Below are 22,048 nucleotides of genomic sequence, written 5' to 3'. Positions count from 1 at the left end.
TTAGACTCCCCTCCCATTTGGGCGGCTGTGCATATTTGTTTGGGAGAGCAGCTGGAGCTTCCTGGCAAGCAGGCCGCGCTCAGCTACGGCGCGGCTGACTACTGCACTTCCAAGGAACCGCTCGCGGGCGGAGAGTTACCGCGGCCTCTGGCTTCAAGATGGCGTCTCCCGCCTGCGGCTTATTCGGCACGTCGCTTTCTCCCGCCCCTGCCATTCTTGAGAGAGCCTCGAGAGGGCGCTGCTGCCCTGGGCCCGCCCACAGAGCGTCACGACCAATGGGGGCTTTGTTTTATTTTTAACACAGGAAATAGGTGGGCGGGCGCCTTCTTAGGCGGCGAAGTGAAGGGCAGTTCCTTTTCAGGAAGCGGAAGAGATCCTGTGGGGAGGCTGCCTCTCTGCGCCTCTCTCTCGCTCTCCTCTGACAGTTGCCATGGCGTCAAGGTTACTGCGGGTGTGCGGGGCCCTGCGAGGCCTCAGCGCGGGTCGGAGTTCCCTGGGCCGGGGGCCGCTGCGCCTGACGGGGGCCGCCCGCTCCATGGGGGCCGGAGGTGAGCGGAGGAGGAGCGGGGGGGGGACCTTTCTCGGGGGTTTCTTGGCCGCCAGCCCCTTCCTCCCGCCGCGGCTGCGTTGGGGGCTGAGCGGGTGGGCGGAGGGTCGGCCGAGGCCCCTCGAGGGAAGGGCCGGCCTGGCCTGGCCGCTGCCCTTGTGTCGCGCAGGCCGCCTTCCAGCCGTTCTCCCAGGGCGTGGCGGGAAGATGCGAGGGAAATCCAGGCGGCGTTGCAGGGACGTTTCAGGGGAGCATCGCCAGAGCAGAAACAGGGAGGACCCTCCACTCTTCTCCAGGGGCGCCTCCCTGCCAAGTGACCCAGTGACTTTTACCTTACCGTTTTATATTGCTTCAGTTTCCTAAAAGTAGTATAAGAGAAAGTGCCAGGTCTCTGTATTTAATTTTTGGGGGATTTGCTGGACTGCACAAAAACCTTAAAAGCTCAGCCCAGAATTGAGATATTTCAAAACTAAAAATACCAATCTCTTCATAACTTAATGGGTTTTAATATGATTTGGCACATAAAGTTGAGTGACAAAATTTATACTTTAAAAATGATTTCAAAATCAATATTGTTAAAAATCCAGCCCCTTTCCAAATGTATTATTTAATATTTCAAAGGGCTTCCTGCAAAATTTCAACTTGGGATCTCAAAACAGAAATAGAGCCTTCTCTTATACTACTTGTAGAAAACGGAAATGGAAAGCAATTTAAAATGGTATGGTAAAAGTCATTGGCTGACTTGACATGGACTGGACAAAGTGGTAAATGCCAGGGTCACAGATGCCAAGAGTCTCACAGGTAGTAAAAAAAATATTTTGTGTCTTCCCTGACACAGGGAAGACTCTTTAATCCCCAACAGTTTACTGTTGTTCTCCATCCTAGGTATCCCCACTGATGAAGAACAGGCTACAGGAATGGAGAGGAAAACCATGAAAGCTTTAGAGAAGGGGCTGGTGAGTAAAAACAAGCAAGGAAAATGTCCTTTATTGATAAAACTGTGTTGTGATTGTGCTCCTTTAGTATAAATGGTAAAAAAAACCTGTTAACCTCCCCCTGGGACACTGGCACTTTTACAGTGGTATCTTAGTTTATGAACTTAATCTGTTCCTGAAGTACGTTCTTAAACTGAAGCATTCTTAAACCAAGGCGTGCTTTCCCATAGCAGTGGGGGACTCAATTTACAAATGGAACACACACAGCAGGAAGCAGAACATGTTCTGCTTCCAAGGCAAAGTTCACAAACCAAAACACCTATTTCCAGGTTTGCAGCATTCTTAATCCAAGTTGTTCATAAACTAAGCTGTTCTTAAACCAAGGTACCACTGTAAATGGATCAATTAGAATACTTTAGACTTAAAAATGAATTTATTAGGTAGCAGCAACAGCCTGTCCCACTAAACATTTCCCCCCTTTATTCAGTATGTTCCTCAGCTAAATGGAAATCAATTGAGTAGATCCCCCACAATAATTTACTGATGCTCGTTTTAAATTTTTCCCTTTGGTTTTTCATTTTTTATTATTTTACTCTATTGTTTTATAATGTTGTAAACTACTGCAATATATTTTTAAGATACAGCGGTATATAACTTTTTATAAATAAATAACATTCTGGTGGTTCCGTCAGATGAGAGATGGAGACTGGTTTTTACCTGCTCCATAGTACTTGAATTGAATCTGAGAAACTGTCGGGTTTGCTGTGCTGGGTGTGGTTGAGTTCATATCTTGGCCTGGAAATCAGGTATTTTAGTGACAGAATTATACAAATAGAATAACTAGCTGGAGTAAAGCTACTCAAGGGGGAAAGGTCTGGGGCATTCGGCTGCAAGCTGATTTGCTGCCAAAAACTTAAGGGGTAGTCACTTACTGGGAACGTGTGCAGTATTTTTGTTTGTTTGTTTGTTTCTAAAGTGGTCTCTCCTGCTTTTAGGATCCTTACAACATGCTACCACCCAAACGATATGCTGGGACAAAGGAAGACCCCAACATAGTCCCTTCAATTACAGACAAGAGGCTTGTGGGCTGCATCTGTAAGTCTCTCTTAAATACAGGAATAGCTTCTGGCTCAGTGCTGTTTGTTCACATCATTTGAAGGGAACTCTCTGGTGCAGTCACTTATCTGTATTTGAAATCAGTGTTGCCTGTGGGGGGGGGGGAAGCATCTCATTTGTGTTGAACTTCCTTTGGGAACAGTTACAGGTAGGTAGCCGTGTTGGTCTGCCATAGTCAAAACAAAATAATAATAATAAATTATTCCAGTAGCACCTTAGAGACCAACTAAGTTTGTTCTTGGTATGAGCTTTCGTGTGCATGCACTGAAGAGGTGTGCATGCACACGAAAGCTCATACCAAGAACAAACTTAAGTTGGTCTCTAAGGTGCTACTGGAAGAAGAAGAAAATATTTTTTATTGTTTTTCCTTTGGGAAGGCGGGAAGAATATGGCTGAAGATGTGACATGTTTGGGTTGGAACATGTACAAAATTTGTGAAGGCAAGTTGTTGGCTTGCTTGCTTGCCTGCAGATGCAGCTGAACTCTTTTAAGACATGATCAGTGTGACAAAACAAGCCTCATAAATGGCCTCTGCCTAAAGTAGGTTATTTAATAGCTTGAGTGGCTATTAAATGCACTCTTGGTGATTTAGTTTATTAATCAACTTTTTATTTGTGCTTGCTGTTTTATTGAATCAACTTGTATTGCCTAGATGCAACCGCCTGCCATCATTCCTCTGTACGTTTTGCCAATGTGTCTGCAGTGTCTTGCCTAATCTACTTTCTCCCACACATTGCAGGTGAAGAGGACAACAGCACTGTGATCTGGTTCTGGCTACACAAGGGAAATCCCCAGCGCTGCCCCTCCTGTGGAGCCCATTACAAGTTGGTTAGCTACCAGTTGCCCTGATTTGGCTTCAAAGCTTTGCTGAGCTCTCAATTTATGATTTCTGGATACAGGGCTGAGCTATGTAGCTGTTTATGTCATGATGTATCACATTCCTTGAAACCTAATAAAGTCTTTGACTCATTGTGTGAATGAGTTCTCTGTTCTGACCCAGCTGCTAAAACTAGCTGTGTGCCTTGGAGCTTTTTTTCTTTACTGTAGCTGCTCTTGTGCTGGAGCAGAAGAGGGTAGTAGTATTCCTCCCTCCCTTTTTTGAGTGAGCTACAGCTCTTCTGGGTGTCACTTCTCTTAAAATGGCGGCTGTACAAATCTACAAATGACCTATCATTTTCCTAGTGGAAGCTAGGTTTGTGAACAGCTTTAGCGTGCCACTTCTGAACTTAGTTCTCTGATCTGTAGATAAGTAAGCTTTCTAATGATTTTTAGCATTGTAAAGCTGAACAGACACTACTTACAGGCAGTTCGAAAGCACACTAATGCAAGTAGATAAATAGGTACCACTGTGGCAGGGAATTAAACTATGTATCCATGTGCTCTGGCTTCTGTCAGTGTCCCGTTGTGCCAGAAGCGGTTTAGTCCTGCTGGCCACATGACCTGGAAAGGGGTCTGTGGACAAACACTGGCTCCCTCGGCCTGAAAGCGAAATGAGCACCATGCCCCGTAGTTGCCTTTAACTGGACTTAAACATCCAGGGGTCCTTAACATTACTTTTACCTTGCAGGCCAATTTAGCCTAGCCACCAGAAACCAGGAAGAGAAAATGTGCTACCTAACTGATCCAAGGCTGGGAAGCAAAACTTGGTTGGAAAGTAACCCACGGCTTCAATGGAACAGACCAGTTGGAAGTGTCATTGCTGATGCTGCTTGAAAGAGCAACTTAGGTTTGTGTGGGTAGATGGTTGCACTTTGGCATCCAGCAATACATCTTAAGCTCAAGCCATTTCCCCTCCCCCCCCTTGCTTCATGGAACATTTTCCAAAATGATGACATATTTAAGCAGTCCCTATGGAAGACTGAAAACATTCTTCATTAAGATTGGGTTCTGGCCAAGCATGTGGAAACTTGCTGTTGGCCACATTAACAATACAAGCCATTTTTGTCTTGTAGGGATTGTTCAGACCCTAGTCCTGCATCAAGTTCCCTGCAGTATTCAGTTGTGGTGTTCCAGGAAGGCCACATTACCACCCCTACAAAAGAGAGGTTCCCATGGCTCATGCATGTCTCGGAGAAGCCTCTCTCCCATTATGGTACTTATGAAGAGCTCTTAAGCTGTTAAGTAATCTTTCTAAAGGGATGCAGGTGGCGCTGTGGCTTAAACCACAGAGCCTAGGGCTTGCCGATCAGAAGGTCGGGGGTTTGAATTCCCAAGACTGGGTGAGCTCCCGTTGCTCGGTCCCTGCTCCTGCCAACCTAGCAGTTCGAAAGCACGCCAAAGTGCAAGTAGATAAATAGGTACCACTTCAGTGGGAAGGTAAACGGTGTTTCTGTGCTCTGCTCAGGTTCGCCAGAAGCGGCTTAGTCATGCTGGCCACATGACTGGGAAGCTGTACGCCACTCCCTCGGCCAATAAAGTGAGATGAGCGCCGCAATCCCAGAGTTGTCCGCAACGACCTAATCGTCAGGTGTCCCTTTAATCTTTCTAAAGCTCCATGAAAATACAGGTTCTTTTCCTTCAAGCAACCCTCTTTGTGTCGTCAGAATTCTTCCAGAACCACAAAAGCAGGGGATGTATGTTGTCTAGACAATTCAGCACAATTTTCCTCATTTGTTCCTAGTTTCCTATTCCCAGTAAAGGCTTTTGGGCACTATTGCCTATGTGAACATCTCTGTCTACCACAATATAATCTGTGCAGCTTGGTTTGAAACTGCATATAGTTTGAAAGTTACACATCTAAGTTTCACATCTAAGTTACACATCTTGAAACTTAACACATCTAAGTTACACATTTAAGAGATTCTGGCTCCCCAGCAGGTTTTCCACATACAGTAGCCTATGAAGCTACAGACAAGCATGAACCCCTTTGTCTACATACACATATGATTGTATTTTCACCTTGCTTTCTCTTTAGCAGTTCAAAGTAGCTTTTTCCTGTTTTGTGTGCAATGTCTACTGAAAAGGCAGGGGGATCAGTATCTGATTTCTGTAGTGCCATTTTGTCCAGTAGCCACCTATCTTGCGCCAACCCTTCCCCTTTTCAAAAACATGCATCGATGAGTTTAGCCCTACGTGTTCCTAGTGTATATTGGTGTATATTGTGGTCCACAGAAGTCTCCTGCCTGTGTTCTTGTATGCACTGTTCCCAGTCAGTCACAGTAAAGACACCACACCACCTTTGAGCAATGACAGCAGTCTCAGACCCATGCAAAGCCACTGGCTGTTAATTTATAATTATTACTATAATGAATTTACAAAATAAAAATACAGGCAACTGTGTTAAGTTATTGTACATTGCAGCCCGGGGGGGGGGGTGTTGTATTGTTTTTTGGAGGGTGGGTGGGGGGCTTTGCTCTTGCCTCCATTTGGTATAAGATCACGATAGGTCGATAAGATGGAGAAGCCAATATACACACACTTGGAGGGGTGGAGCCATGGGCCCACCAGTCAACAGGGGGTCTCTTAAATTAATTCATTTCCTCAAAAAAAGTTTTAAACCCTTTCCAGTCCAAGGCTACAAAGAGCATCTATCTCTGCAATGCACCTGGAGTCAGCAGAAGGCAGCTGAGTAGCTTCCCATCATCTTAGCTATTGTATATACTTTGGCTACCACAGGACACTCCCCCCTCCCATGTTCTGCAATCCCACCCAGTGCAATTCTCTACATACCCAGCATGGCCTGGCAATTTTTAATGGAACAGCAGCAGAATCAGGACCTTAGGTCAAGCCTATGCACATCAGAGAGTCCGTGAATAAGGAGGCCCAGCCAATGTTTCCTATGGGGAGCAGAGGAGGCTAGCTGGAGATGAAGGGCACACCTATAATTGTGGTAGCTTAAAAGACAGACAGGTGAGAGTATTCCTCCTTATCTTCCCCCGACTTGGACTCCAGCAGAGCACCAGGCCAAGAGAAAGGATTTGCAGGCCCCTCCAACTGCGTTCATCCCATCCTGTCTTGTCCAATAGCCAGTTCGCAACATTCTCTCGCATTACATGAACAGATCAACTCTCAAAAGGGGGAAGCACAGGCAATCTTCCTCCTCCTCTGCCATCATAGATTGTCCCTTTGAAGCTGGCTAGGCCACACTGCAGAAGCCACCAGGCCCAGAAGATGTCACAGCTGGACTGTTGCCTCACAGACTTCTAACCGAAATTAACAGCATGCTAACCCTACTCACCTGGGACTGGACAGGGCAGAGACGGTGGGGAGACACCCCTGCCCCATTTCGCTTGCTATACCTCTTCCTCCAAGAGGTAACTGAACCTGCCTCTTGTCACCAAGATCCTCTTTCTCACCAAATCTGGCAGTCCACGAGAGCGGGGTGGGTGGGTTGCACTGAGGCAAGAGTTCCTCAGCACTCCTTGAAACACCTTGGCACTGACAGCCCTGAGCGAGGCCCTGCCAGGAGGACCTCTCTGAGAAGCAGGCTGAAGACTGCTTGGCAGACACGCCCACTCAAAAAGCAGGGGAACTTGAGGGAGACAATGGCACCTCCTGGCCTGCACCTTTCCTATGCTTTAGGCAGGCAATGCAGCTGCCCCAGGCAGTCACATCAACAAAATGATTTATTCCTTTTGGGGGGCATCTGAATGTTTGTGCAACAAACCGTGGAGCAAGCAGGCAGGCACCTTTCCCCCAGGGTAGGGCAGCCAGAGGCTGCACAACAGCTCCCTGCTCAGGAAAAAAAACCCAGCCTTCCTACCAGCTGACAGGCACAATGAGCACCAGGTCAAAGCAGCAGTGAGGCTCATGGAACAGATTAGAAAGTGGAATGGAGCTTCTGAGTTTCCTTCCTGGCTGGGGCCGCTGCCCTCCTCCACCACAGCCAAGGCCTCGAAATACAGTTTGCACCTCCCTCCCAAGGGGGTGCGTGCTAGCAACATGCATCGGACAGGGCACTAAGACAGGAAAGCGTGAGGCCTGGGAAGAAGGCAGGAATTGGCGCCAGCCAGCAGGGATGCAGCAGCCCTGGACAAGAAAGGGTTAAGAGAAGAAAAGACACAACCTGGATGAGTCGCCCACGGCACCAGCTGCCTTGCTGCTGCCTTGTCCCCACCCCACCCCCAACCCCTGCCCTAGAATGTTTTCCGATGGATGGCCCGGCTGCCGTCCTCTTCATACTCCTTCTTGGACACCCACATCTTCTTGAAAGTGTCCAGGGAGGCGAGAATAGAGCCACTGTGGGGGAAAGAGCACAGAATCAGCAGGCCTGGCCAAAGGAAGCAAGCCATCCAAACAGGAGAAATGAATGGCCCGCCCAGCGGTGCAATTGCCACACAGAGATTGCCCACCAGAGATGGAATGACCCTCGCTCCTGATCCAGTTCATTTTCTGAAACTAACCCAAGCACAGGAAAACTTTCCAGATGGAAGAACAGGAGCTGCCTCACCCAACCCAAATTCATGCTGCAGTATCAGGCTCCCTGTGCTGAGAAAAAGCCTCTACATCACGGCCCTCCGTTTCTGTGGAGGCCTCAGTGCACTAAGGACAACTTGACCAATTTGGTTAAGCCCAATAGGAGGATCTGCTGTTAGGTGCCAGAGTGGAAGCCCAGGGGGTCAGGGGTTGTTTTTATCTCTCCCTGCAGAATGCTCTTACCCAATCCACGTAGAGTATAATCGCTCCTGAGGTGCAGAGATCTGCAAGGAAGAAAGCACAAGTCAGATACATAGCCTCTGAGGAACAAGGGTACATGCACACACAGGAACTGCCCTTCTGAGCACCAGAGCCCAACCCCTCCTTCCATTGGAACATCACCTGCTAAGATGCAGAAAACACACTACAGTATTTCAAAGATCTGGAGATCCTTGCCTTGGTAATAAGGGAATGCATCCTTCAGTACAGAGCTTAGCAACTTAAGAAAATCCAGACACTTTGCATTTCATTTTAAAGAGCGAGTTGCCAGCCTTCGTTATGGAGAGTGTATTGGAAACCAGATCACTCCGCTCCTCCTCTTCCTCCGCCACCCACCATGGTCACTGCACACAAACTGCCTTGGGGCCTGGAGTTCCTCCAAAGCCTCACCTTAATTTTGACATCTTTTGGAGCAAGTTTCTTCACCTCACTGAGCAGCCGGTCTCCAAAACCTGAGGAGTTGAGAGACAAGTGAGGAAGCTTAGAGTTCAAGGCGCTGTACCACAGAGGTCAAGTACCGACTACCTTTCATGTTGGTACATCCCAAACATCAGTGCCTCATCATTCCAATACTAACCCCAAAAAGGGCTGGACACAGTTAGCTTTTCAGCATTTCTTCACAGCAGAAATGTCCCCGTCCTTGCGCCCCTTCAGAGGCCAGGTGTGGCAACTTTTGTCTCCCTGGCCAAGTTTGGCAGGCACAAACTCTTCTTGTCTAAAGCTCAAGTGAAGACCTTATTCTCTGAGGCTCTTCATGAGTGACAGACACAAACTCCTTTCGATGGTTGCTTTCTGCTATTTCATGTTATTTTATGGCTCTTTTTTATTCTTTGTTCCACCTCCCATCTTTTAGAAACCATTCTAATGCTAACACACTCAGAATCTGTAGAGAACAGGGCCTGGGGGAAGCCACAATTCTGAATCCCAAATATGACATTGAACTTATTTCGTTAAAATTAAAAAGCCATTCACTCTTTGCATATTCATTCCTATTCCTATTTAGATACTTATCTAGTATCCCTGCACTCTTTGAATACTGTATACCCTGCCCTATTTAGCAGCTTGGGTGCCCGTGAAGATCTACGCATCTCCAATTTAACTGCTGTGTTGGCAGATTTTGCTATAAGAGAACTCACTCTGGGGTAGGGGGTGGGAAGCTTCTGAAGTCCCATAATTTATTCACAATTAGCCTCCATCCAAAGCTAAACTGGGTTAATTTGGCCTCCACTGGAAAGCTTATGTTCTACATATGCTCCTCCTCACCACCACCTTTGGGTGTGTGGAACAGGACTCCTTTATCAATAGTTTTAAGTAATTGCTAGGGCTCCTCACAATACCAGCACTATTCTTGATTTGTAGGAAACACCAAATAAATTGGGGGTAGACCATGACAAATTTTAATTTTTCACACCCCTCCCTCTTCCAGGTTAGCACATCTTCCTGAACAGGTAGGTAGCCGTGTTGGTCTGCCATAGTCAAAACAAAATAAAAAATAAAAAAAATTCCTTCCAGTAGCACCTTAGAGACCAACTAAGTTTGTTTTTGGTACGAGCTTTCGTGTGCATGCACACTTCTTCAGATACACAATTATTGTGTGCAATTGTGTATCTGAAGAAGTGTGCATGCACACGAAAGCTCGTACCAAGAACAAACTTAGTTGTTCTCTAAGGTGCTACTGGAAGGAATTTTTTGTTTTTTGTTTTTGTTTTGACATCTTCCTGAAGTCATCTTGCTTGAAGGGTTCCAAGATCCTGGTGCTTGATTGTCTGCAACATACACCTGTTTTTCAGGGCAAAAATGGTCCTCCAGAGGACTGGGAAGTGCAGAGGGGGCAGAGGATATGTACTGACACAGGAAGAAGCAGAGACTCATCCCTAGAGTTATATGCTTGGCTGAAAGCAGGGCATCAGACTGGGTGTGCCAGAGGTTTTAACAGTGCACGCTTTGAAGCTTTCACACAAAACAGGGCAGCAAGAGAGGGCACAGAGGAAGACTATTGTCAGAAACCCAGCCTCTTAATATCAGCACTTTGTCTCCTACACATATCAAGAGCTCACTGGAATGGTACATGCTTTGCATACACAAGGTCCCAAGTTCCATTCCTAGCATTCCTCAGCTAAAACAGATCTCATGCAGGATCTGCCAATGGCTCTCCACGGTTTCAACCAGAGTTCATTCATAGACTGAGAACCTTTCATTCAGGACTCTCCCAATAAGAATAGACCATATGCAGCTGGTTGGACTACCTGGCAATTCATGGTGTGAAGCAGCCTCCTCTTATAAGCCAAACAAGCTCTTTACCTTTTCTGGGGAGCCCCATACCTTTAAAAAGTGTAGATCCCCCAGACAGAACAATATTCCCAAACAATGTCCGCCGCAGGTCCATGTCAGATTTCTGGATAGCAAATGCTAGCACTTCATGGATCCCCTCGCTTTCATCTCCTATTAAGTCCGGCTGGAACAGCAGCTCAGGGGCTCGGAACCGCGAGGGACCAACCTGCCAGGAAAGCCACAGTGCCAATTAAAGTAGGGCAAGGGGACAAATAAGCTCTATTTCAACCCACAACAGCATTCAAAAGACAGTCTTTTTGATCACTTGGGGGTTCTGCATGACTGTGAGAAGTTTTGTCAACCACCTTCTTGTACACAGCATGAACGTTGCAAAACTTCTCCAGAAATAATTATGGGAATGTTTAGGAGTGTGGATGAGTATATATTATTTATATATCTCAATTCCAGCTTGTGTGAGCAAGCTCCAAACTTAGCAGAGTTACATTCCCTTTTAAAACACAGCGGGAAACGGTTGCATAGGCTTCCTAGAGCCTCTATAAAAGAAATATATATTCCTGGTATATTCCCCTTCTTCCCTCTTAAAAGCAAAGAAACAATACAGCACAGATTATAAGATATAAAAGAAGTTTACTCACAGACATCCAAGAGTCACAGGCTCAAAGAGGCAGATAAACTTAGATAAACATATTTACATGTGGTGAAGCTGATTCCATAAGGAAAGATGCTTCACTTCTGCTTCTCTCAGCTGCAGGCTGAGAGAGCATCCTGCTTGTTCAAACGACGAGGCAAAATGGGCAATCTACTTTGGGATCTGGTTCCCAGGTAAGACCACACCTACTTCTGGTTCCTGTAGCTCAGTCCAGGTAAACAGGAAGTTAAGCCTGGAGGACTGAGTGTTGTGTTTGGCTGCTCTGTGTTTACATCCCACAATAATTGCAAACACCTCTACTGCAAAATGCAATGTGAAGAAGCCCCAAACCTCAAGGTTTCCTGCTGCCACCTCCCAGGGGAAAAACCCCCTTTCCAGTTCAAAAACTTACATCTAAAGTGCTTCCATCAGGCAGCGTGTACTGCACCTTCTCTGTCTCCAGGGCCTCATCCTTCTGAGGGTTGATGGACAAGTAGCAAGCTCTCTGCAAGGAGGAAGGCAGCATGTGAGGCAGCTGGGTACTGGAAGCCACTTGCTAGAAGAACTCCTAGCAGCTCCACCCACCCAGGCCCACAGCGAGCAGAGGGCCAGAATTTAAGCCTCCCCCTGCAGATGCACCTTTGACCATGACATAGCCTGGTTACCTTGCACTATCTCAGACCACAAGCCCAATCCAGGATAGTTCCCCCAAATCAGCGAACTACCCTGGTTTTCTTGCTCTCTGCAGACAACCACATTCTCTTATTTTATGGAAACCATGTAGCAAATTGCTTCCTGAACTTCCTAGCTGCTGCATTTGTCTTCCACAGCTACAGTTCTGAAAAGCTGTATACATATACCTGAGGATGGATACAGAATGTGTGAAATATTGACTACAGGTGCTCGCACTGCTTAAGAAGCATGCAGCTTTGATTCATTAAACTCAAGAGTTGCTTGCCTCTTCAGTATACGATGGAAATGTCAAAAAGAAACCCCTGGTTTATCAGCATTTTTGTCTTTTATGATCACTGCAGCCTCAGATGTAACCTGAAAATGCACTAGTTTAAGAACCAGACTTGGCACCATCTAGCTGGGAAGACTGTCATCCATATCCACTTTCTGATTTACAAGGCTCTTGTGGAACATCCTCTGAATCCATCGGCCAGTTACTGCTCCAATTCTACAGAGGAGTGTTTAAAGAGCAAGGCAGGGGTCACTTGGAACTAGATTTTTAACGATCTAGAGGTCTAGTCCAGTGCACTGCTCAGTAACCAAAAACACCTTATTGAAATCCTAGGACTGTCTCTCAGCAGGAGCAGGATATCTCTCCCCCCCCCAAACCTCACCTCCTTTATTGTCTTCACGACTTCAAACTCAGCTGAGGTGTGGAAGTCATAGCCCTCTTTCCGTAGCAGCAGGCGGAGGTAACGGGAGACATCTCGCCCAGCGATGTCTACACGCATGATCGAGTGAGGCATGGCGAAGCCTTCGTAGATGGGGACCGCATGTGTCACTCCATCCCCTGCATCCAGCACCACCCCTGTAGTGCGGCCTGTGGCGTAGCTTGGAGAGCAGAGGGAAACAAGAAGGGTATTAGTTCAGTACATGCAAAAGAAATGACTTCTTCACACAACTATGGCATGCGCTCTCACAAGATGTAGTAACAGCCACCAATTTGGGTGGGTAGAAAAGGGAATTAGACAAATTCATGGTGGACACAGCTATAAATGGCAACTAGCCATAACAGCTTTCTACTGCCACCATCAGAGGCAGTATGCTGGGAACTACATATGGAAATTACAAAATGACTAAATAGGCCTTTGGCCTGATCCAACAGACAAGCTTTTCCTATGTTCTTAGTCTGGCCATGGCCCTCCAGAGCACAGGAAACAGATTAGGCTCAGAAGGTAAAAGTATCCAAAATCTTCTGGTCATCACAGTGAAGCAATGCCAGAAGCAAGCACCTCCCCAACCTTCCAGCAGGCTGGATACTCACAGGCTGAGGACAGCTTGCATGGAGATGAAAAGAGCTGGAACGTTGAAAGTCTCAAAGAAAACCTCGGCAGCCTTCTCTCGATTTTTGCTGGGGTTTAGTGGGGCTTCTGTCAGGAGAACTGGATGCTGGAAGGAAAGGAGGAAGTGACAGTTGTGGGGAAAACTGGCTGAATGCCCACATGCTATTCACTGGAGAAGATCCACACACTCTTTCCTAGTAGCCTGCTCCAAGTTCTGCTAAGCCGCCCTCACAGAAGCCTCTTCAGGAAGTGATGCTCTGGTTTTACTACTACTAGAAGCTGTTGGCTCCTAAAATGATACACACATTAAAATGCTAAATGCAGCACATCCATTAAAACTGAGGGAACTGTTAAATGTTGTGTTGACCTTTAATCTACTGATGTTGCGGAATACAGTGTCCCTGCCTCCAAGTCTCCTCAACTTCCCAGCAGACCTGCATCACAACAGTCAGAAGTGTGGCTGCTGCCTTTCTTCAAGATTAGTAAAGAACTCAGCACAAGGACCCAGAGGGTGAAGCTCCTTCATATCTGCTACATAACTCCCCACCCCAGAAGGAATTCAAGGTTTCCTTCTGAGAATCAACTTGCAGGGAACAACAAACATCTTTCCAGGGATAGGGTGAAGGTTTATTTATCTGTTAAGATATGCCTCTAGTTCTTTTCCCCTTGAGCTAAAGAGTTCTTTTCCCCTCTGGTTCTTTTCCCCTTGAGCTAAAGAGATTAAAAGCCCAAAATTTAAACACAGAAAATTAAGAAATTTGGCATCTCCTTGACAGGCACAAAAAAACCACCAGCCAGAAAATATTTTCCTAGGAAGGGTTAACCGTCATAAGCCTGGAAAAAAACAGGAATGGCCTGCCAAGATCCCAAAGGGACCACCACATTGCTAATGCAGAAAGAAGCTGGACTTTTGAATGCTCATCAAGCAGCCCCCCGTCCCCAACGTGAGCAAGACTGCCTCCTCAAGGCCTCCTGTGGCCAGAGAGGTTCGTACAAAAGAAGGTGTTCCTGAAAGCACGCAAGGAACAGTCTGTGAAGGTCACCCAATGGATCGGTGGAAGACAGTCCCCTTCTAGCCACATCTACCCCAAGGCTGCTTTTTGCCTCACAGATTGTGCAGGCTCACAGCTTATAGGCGAGAGGGATCTCCACCATGTTTCCCATGACCCTATTTTGGCAGGAGGGGAGTCTGAGAGCATCATCTCTCACATTTCCTTTTGGTACCCGACTAGGCTCAGAACTGGGAAGCAAGCAAGAGAATCACAAGCCAAAGAAGCAGTACTCAACTTACTATGAGGAGGGGGGATGTAGATTTCCTTAATGAAATCCACACCTCACCCCTGGACTCCCTGCATTGTAACTGTCTAAAACAGCAGCTAAGGGGAAGTGTCACACAAAAGTACAGCAAATGCAATTTCCAAGCCCCCCACCTAATGCAAATATTCAAAGGCTGACTAAAAGCATTGCTCTTGCAACTATTACCTCTTCTGAGAACGTCTGCAGCTGATCTTTGGAATAAACATACTGCCAGATCCTCTCCATGTCATTCCAGTCCCGGACAATGCCATGTTCCATGGGATACCGGATGGATAACAATCCTCTATGCTCCTGCGCAAGGAAAGAGTAAGAAACGTGTTGGAGCAAGAGCAGACACCCAGAGCATTTTGATCAGGAGGAGGATGGCATGTCCCCAGTACTCAATGCCTTCTTTGACATACAGAGTGACACTCCCTCCAGTATGTCTTTCCTATAGAGTTTCCATGTGGAGGTAACTGTGTCCTCCTGGTTCTCTGCACTCCACCAGGATCCTGTTATCCCCACTATACCAGTGCTGTCCGCTAAGACCTAGCATTCCAGTTCACCCATCTTGGCTAAGAGTCTCCTAACTTAGCGCATGCACACATCTGGACAGTCTCTCTCTTCTAAATCTCTTGTATTTTAACTGTGGTGCTTTGGTCTCTCTGAGCTACCATCCTGTGCCCCTGCACTCACAGTGCCTTGTTCTATGCCACCCCCATTTAAATTTTCATCAATTTTATCTTCTTCATCCTAAGGGAGAGATTTGTTCTGAGCCAGACCCTCCTCCGCTCCTGTCACCACACAATGCCAATCAGTTTTAAAACTGCTCTGCCACCTTTTTTCATTTTAGGCACCAGCAGTCTGTTTCTATCCCGGCTCAAGTGGAGCCTGTCCCTTTTGTACAGGCCTGGCTTCCCGCAGAATACTCCCCAATGCCCAACAAATCCAACTCCACCTCTCGACACCACTGACTCATCCACTCATTGAGACTACAAAGTTAGTCCTGTGCATGGAAACAGTAGCATTTCAGAGAAAGCTACCTTGGAGGTCCCAGCCTCCAGCATCCTACCAGAGACCTAAATTTGGCTCCCAGGATCTCACGACTACATTTCCCCATGTTATTAATACCAACATGCGCCACTAGCTCCTCCCCAGCACTCTCTACTAGGCTATCTAGGCAAATGTGCAACACCCACAACCTTTGCAGCAGACAGGCATGTATATCCATCACACGCCTGACTATCTATGTTCTTAATGATTGGTCTACTCTAAGTGGGACTTAGTTGGCTACAACCCTACGGGATGACGGCCTATAAAACGTTTCTGTCAAATGCAAAGGGAACACACACAAAATAGGGAGTCAACACCCCCCTCTCCCCCCAAACACACACAGAGACAGGGTGGACTTTACCTCTGCTTTGGGTCCAATGAAAAGGTCTCCTTCCAGCGCCCCAGCCATAACCCGGACATGTTTTGGACGGCCCACACTGAGAAGAAAAAAGAGACTGATTATCTGTCTACACTGCAAGGTGAGTGTTATGAACCATGGCAACTGAATTTAAAACAAAACCAAAACACACCCTCGCTAAGCACATATTGTCTTCAAAAACTACCACACTTTATTATTGATGAGGCAATCAATCAAATACCACAGCAACACTCACTAGTTTGGGAAGCAGTATTTGGGGATCTGATCTCCAGCAAAACCAGCCTTCACCACACCAGAACCCTGAAGAAAGAAAAACCAGTTAAGAGAAAGGGAAAAGACTTTTCAGTGCAAGACAAAGTCAGAGAAACATTTCCTAAAACTCATGAGGACTGACCAGCAGCCATTACTTCCAAACTTACACCACAAGCTCCGTTCCTCTTTTGGGTTTAAGTCACCTTTCAGCTTCTATTTAGTTCCTGAGTCATCACAGACTGAAAGATAACATGCACATAACTTGCAAAGCATTTGAGGCATACAAATGCTTCACACAAGTCCTTTCCTTCCAACATTACCAGCATGCTTCACACAGCATGCTGAAGTCCCTGGCATCTCCAGTTACACAAAAGGCTGGGGATGATCATGACCTGAGAACCCAGAGAACACTACTAGTCAGAGATGACAGTTCTGGGATACATGGGGTATGAGGTAGCATCATGTTTTTCATGAGTAGGGCTTAGTACCAAAATTCCTAGCCTGCTGGTATAACCAAACCACTCTGTAAAACCAAGGCCAAGGTCCATACCAATTACAACCCCATGGGCGCATAGAATGTGGCCGCCCACAGCTTCCGCCAAGCCAAATTAAAGGCGATTAAAGGAGGAAGGGCTGCAGACAAGATTAAGAGATCTCAGATCAGAGGTCTGCCTACCAAACCCTGGAAAGCTGAGTTTAAAACACACTCCCTGGTTAGATGGCCCTCTGGCCCCACTTCCAAAGGGTCAAAATCACTGCTTCATCTCAGAAATGTGGAAGCCAAGGCAGAGTGAGTGCAGGGAAATAACTTCCCATGGAGCAAGAATCCAAACCAAGAACAGAAGTCGAGCCTGATTTTCTTTCAGTCACAAGATCTCCCTCTTAGTTCTCCAGGCCAATGACAAAGATTCCCAATGGCTGTGTAGGAAGGCAGCCAGTCCCGGCCTAGTGACAAGCTCCATGATCCAGCACCTTATTTGAATGGAAAGAGAAGAGGTGCCCCCCCAAAGTGAATAGCAGTCAGTGAAAAACTCTACTGTGCCCATCCTGGAGGATCATATAGCAGCTCAGCTGACTAGTCTTGCTAGCCTCCAAGAGCAGCTATGAGGCTGGGCTGCTCTCATTCCTGTTCCTAATTATTTCTTCGCAGCATGAATAAGCAAGTCTCTTTCACAGACACACCCCAGCAATGGGCATAAACAGGCCAAACACCTTCACACGGAAAACAGTCCGAAGACAAGAGCTATCGGAAGGCAAGAGCTATCGGCAAAGTCACTTCCCTAGAAAATCCAATGCCAGACACTTCTTCTGTGTTCCTGTTCTTGTACTTGCCCAAGTTTTATCCGAAAGGAACACGGGGAGCCTGGAAATATTGCAGACAGGCAATTCTCCAGGCACCTTTTCATTCCCAAGACTATGAATGCTCCTACAAGTTATATTTTCAACAAACATACCCCCAAACAGCTAAAAATAGTTTTTAAAACAGTACAGAAAACAAGTTTAAAAGCAATAAATACAAAATTAATACCTAAGGCAGAGAGCTTTTTGTCTACCTGGAAAACTTTTCAAAACAAAAATGTCATCCATTGTTTCTGGAAAGTACAGCTAGTGAGCACATATCATCTCAAAGCTGAAGAATGGACTCCAGATGGCAGTACTTTGGAAAATTCAGAGTTTGGTCAGTATATATAAGGATTCTTTCAGGCAAAATTTGCCTTTATAGTGTTGGAAACCATCGCTAGGCAGCCATCAGACACAAAAAGAGGGTGTTCACAGTTTTGCCACCGCTTTACATTGCATCTCCACCTCTGAAAAGATTCAATACCTACACAATTTTTCTTCATACATGACATGCATATGCAGTGGAAAACTTTCTGTGAAAAAAAAATCCAAAGCGGAAAATTTTCTGAAAATATTTCCAATCTTTATTTTTCTGTAGTACACTTTCCATTCATAAGGTAATAATGAATAGCTGACAACCGCAAATCATCATCATCCACCCATCTAACTGAGTTGCCCCAGCCACTCTGGGCAGCTTTCAACAAAACATAAGACACAGTAAAACATCAAACATTTTAAAATTCCCTATACAGGGCTGCCTTCAGATGTCTTCTAAAAGTGATATAATTGTTTATTTCTTTGACATCTGACGAGAGGGCATTCCACAAGGAGGGTGCCACTACTGAGAAGCCCTTCTGGCTGGTTCCCTATAACTTCACTTCTCGCAGTGAGGAGCATCTCAACCAGGGTCACACAAAGTGGTTGATATTGACCCCTCTAGGACCAATGGGGCTGTGCAGGGTTTGAATAAAGACACTGGGTCTGGAATGACCCTGGGGTGGAAAAGAAGTTTATGAGCTATAGTGGGGGGGAAATCAGAAATTCAGTCTCAGAAATAAAGGGCATGGGCATGTACAAGGTATGGTATCGTTATTTTTTGCACTTGTTTTCCTTTATTTTTTACATATTATGATTCCTACAAATGGTGAATACAAGAGTAGTAAGTGACAATATAGTTAAGTTTTCAAGTAAGCTGGCTGAGGTGACCTAACTAAGTGGCAGATTTTCGTCTGCCATTCATATTGTGGGATGTGACATCCGATGCTGCTCAAGCAATGGGGCTTCACCTTCTTCTCGTCTCCACTCGTCCCCCATGGTTACAGCAGAGTTTGGAGGGTTGAGGAGGTGAGAAAAGGATAAATTCCCACTGCATGAGTGGAAGTCCACTCCCTCAATGTTGGATTCCACCCACTATATTCTTACCAAGTGTTGGTGCTGACCTTTAAAGCCCTAAACGGCCTCAACCCAGTATACCTGAAGGAGCATCTCCATCTCCATCATTCTGCCCGGACTCAGAGGTCCAGCGCCGAGGGCCTTCTGGCGGTTCCCTCACTGCAAGAAGCCTAGTTACAGGGAACCAGGCAGAGGGCCTTCTTGGTAGTGGCATCCACCCTGTGGAACGCCCTCCCATCAGATGTCAAGGAAATAAACAACTACAGTGGTACCTCTGGTTATGAACGGGATCCGTTCCGGAGCCCCGTTCGTAACCTAAAACGCCACGTCTGCGCATGTGCGCAACGCGATTCGGCACTTCTGCACATGCGCATGTCATTTGACGCGTATGCGCATGCGTGAACCGCCGAACCCGGAAGTAATGCGTTCCGTTATTTCTGGGTTTGGCGCGTTCGTAACCCGTGTTGTACGCAACCTGAAGCATTTGTAACAAGAGGTATCTGACTTTTAGAAGACATCTGAAGGCAGTTCTGCTTTATGCCCAATGTTTTACAATTTTTTATATGCTGTAAGCCATCCAGAGTGTCTGAGGAAACCCAGCCAGATGGGTGGGTTATAAATAAAATTACTACTACTACTACTACTACTACTAATATGGAGAGGAAGGATGCTGCAAAGAATGCTAAATTACTTTTAGTCTTAATCACCAAAAGCTAGTACAGTATCAACAACAAAGGTACTATACCACTTAATAACTATGTATGATAACTTATTAATAGAATGTGCCATACAACAGCAATAAAAGCAACAATAGCACTATAAGGAATGGTTTAGTAATAACTGTTAATACATTTCGGACTTTAGTATTATTTTGTAAAACAAATAGAAGTGTCATGACAATCCTCCAGATTCAATTCCCATAGGAGATATTGGAGTTCCAGTTGTGAAGACAAGAATCCTAGATCCTTCTTAGTCCAATTCTATCTCTCCAGACTTTCAGGCAGAGACCCTTTCCAATCATTTGCTAACTTGATCCTTTTAACAGGAATTCAAACCTGGTTTTAAAGAATGCATGTAAAGCAAGGGGTTTCCCAACACTATAAATACAATTTACTGTTTTAATGATTTTATATAAATTGCTTTGCAATCCTCACCTTGAAAACATCTAAAACAAAAAAATAAATATGTTGAATGACTATGGTGATTGGCCATGATGGCTATATGCCTTCTTCAGGATCTGAGGCCCCTGAACTATTCAGCACTGGAGAACAACAGGAGAGCTAGTCCCTTCATGACTCGCTTGTTGGCTGTGTGAAATCAAACGCTTGAATAGGTGGCTCCCTCAGACATTGCTGACAACTCCTATCAGCCCTTACTAGCAAATGGTCTGGCATGATGGGAGTTGTAGTCCAACAACATCCGATTTCCCCATCCCCGGAGAGGCCCTTGCCCTGATCTGGCAGGTGCTGCTGTTGTTCTTAAGCAGCTCCCCAGGCAGAAGGAGGGCGAGCGAGAGGGAAGCGGGGGCCACGATCCTCCCGAGCGGGGAACGTCCTCGGCTCCTGCTCTCCTTGGCGATGCTTTCTTCGGGCAATGCAGACGAGCACGGCAACAGCAAGCAGCAAGGCCCCGGCCCACCCCCGACCCCAAAATCACAACGGCCACCGAGTCACAGCAGCCATTTCGGGGAATAGCGCCATTTCTCTTTCAAGGGGCCGAGTGAGGGTCTGAGGGGGTTTCAAACACGCGCTGGCGTTTCTAAAGCAGGGCTGCCCGCTTCCCTCGCGCCCCGCTCCCCCCCCCTCTCTTTCCGCAAACCGCTGCGAGGTTCCCGCGCGGTGTTTTGAGGAATGGAGTAAAGCAGAATTGAAGCAGAATAAGCGGAGCAGGGCGCCTGGGCCTCGCCATCTGCTGGCCCGCAGGGATCGGGGCAGGGCGGGGCCCGTCCCGCCAGCGCAGGCCCCGAGCGAGGGCCCAGGCCCCACCCAGATCCGGCTCGCTCCTCCTCCGACCGGCGCCGCAGCCACCGCCCGGCGACGCTCCTTCGGCCGCCCGCGCTCCCTGCCCCGCCGCGCTTACGTTGTCGATCACCACGGGCTGGTTAGCGATGATATCGTAGGACTCCATGGCCGGGGCCGCCGCCGCGGGGCCAAGCCGGGCCCAGGACTCCGCGCTGCCCGCCCCTCGCGATGCACCGCCGCCGCCGCCCGCCGCCGCCGCTGCCGTGGCCCGGGAACCACCACCCAGTGCGGCGCAACCTAGCCCGCTGCCCGTGTCCGCCGCGGAGGAAGGCGGGGCCAAGATCCACTTCACGCTCCCTCACCCAATCGGAACCCCCGACAGCCGCCAACAAGCCAGAGACGCGCCTGCCCGGGGTGCGGCTCCCCTTTGACAGCTGCCAAGCTATTGGCCCGCTCGGCTGCGAGGGGCGGGTCTTCCGCATCAAGCTTAGTGGAGTGGGCACACTGCAGGAGGGAGCGGGGAAGTGGGAGTGATGTCATATCGCGGCTCTTAAAGGGCCAGAGGCGTCGCTTTGCTCCCCGCCCTGATCTGCAAGGGGCTGCCCGAAGCGTGTCCACACTGGGTGTTGTGGCTGCCTCCTCGGAAGTAAAAATCCCGGGTGGAAACATAAGGGTTTTCTTTCATGGAAATATGCTGAGGTCAGTAAGGATTGTGAATGGGTAGTCGAGTGAGCTACTGCTTTACCGGCGGCGCACTCACACGTTACATTTCAGAAAAGGGTGTTGATGCAGCCCTTGACAAAGTATATATGATAAAGGAGGTCAGCAACAGGTCGCACTCTTGTAAAGATAAAAATCGGCCTCTCACAAAAAAGGGGTTGCCATGGTTAAGAAGCAGGTGATCCGGTGTTTGTGGCCCCCCAAAAAAATAAACATAAGAATCTGCTGCTACATCCATCTAGTGCAGCTCCTTTTCTCAGAGTGGCCAAGCAGGTGCCTGTGGGAAACCAGGGAGCAGAACCAGCGCAAGAGCAACACTCCCCCCGCCCCCCCCCCCCCCCGTTTCCAGCAAGTGGTATTGGGGAGCATTGCTAAATGAATCTATGAACCCCTTGGAAGCAACCCCACATGTGCCCACTCGATCGCTTCGATCAGCAGAATTGGTGCTCCTAGTGGTAATAATAATAATAATAATTTATTTGTACCC

At 47.3% G+C, this 22,048-nt stretch overlaps 2 protein-coding genes across 2 annotated transcripts; one reads left to right on the top strand and one right to left on the bottom strand.

Moving 5' to 3' along the window:
* Positions 1–357: 357 nt before the first annotated feature.
* On the top strand, positions 358–3,576 carry LOC117052225 (cytochrome c oxidase subunit 5B, mitochondrial). Its single transcript, XM_033159008.1, has 4 exons — positions 358–548; positions 1,433–1,503; positions 2,478–2,577; positions 3,338–3,576. The coding sequence occupies exons 1-4, from the start codon at positions 431–433 to the stop codon at positions 3,445–3,447; spliced, it is 399 nt and encodes a 132-aa protein (XP_033014899.1). The 5' UTR covers positions 358–430; the 3' UTR covers positions 3,448–3,576.
* Positions 3,577–7,660: 4,084 nt separating this feature from the next.
* On the bottom strand, positions 7,661–21,179 carry ACTR1B (actin related protein 1B). The gene is made up of 12 exons (XM_033159006.1): positions 21,090–21,179; positions 20,960–21,057; positions 16,131–16,195; positions 15,878–15,953; positions 14,650–14,775; positions 13,149–13,273; positions 12,499–12,715; positions 11,565–11,657; positions 10,555–10,729; positions 8,623–8,684; positions 8,197–8,237; positions 7,661–7,776 (listed from the first exon to the last, which is right to left on the bottom strand). Exons 2-12 carry the CDS (start codon positions 21,005–21,007, stop codon positions 7,674–7,676), a joined length of 1,131 nt encoding a protein of 376 aa, XP_033014897.1. The 5' UTR covers positions 21,008–21,057; positions 21,090–21,179; the 3' UTR covers positions 7,661–7,673.
* Between the last annotated feature and the right edge of the window lie 869 nt (positions 21,180–22,048).

This window comes from Lacerta agilis, chromosome 8 (genome assembly GCF_009819535.1).
Source record: "Lacerta agilis isolate rLacAgi1 chromosome 8, rLacAgi1.pri, whole genome shotgun sequence".
NCBI classification, from domain to species: domain Eukaryota; kingdom Metazoa; phylum Chordata; class Lepidosauria; order Squamata; family Lacertidae; genus Lacerta; species Lacerta agilis.
This window is presented reverse-complemented; position numbering and strand designations above follow the sequence as displayed.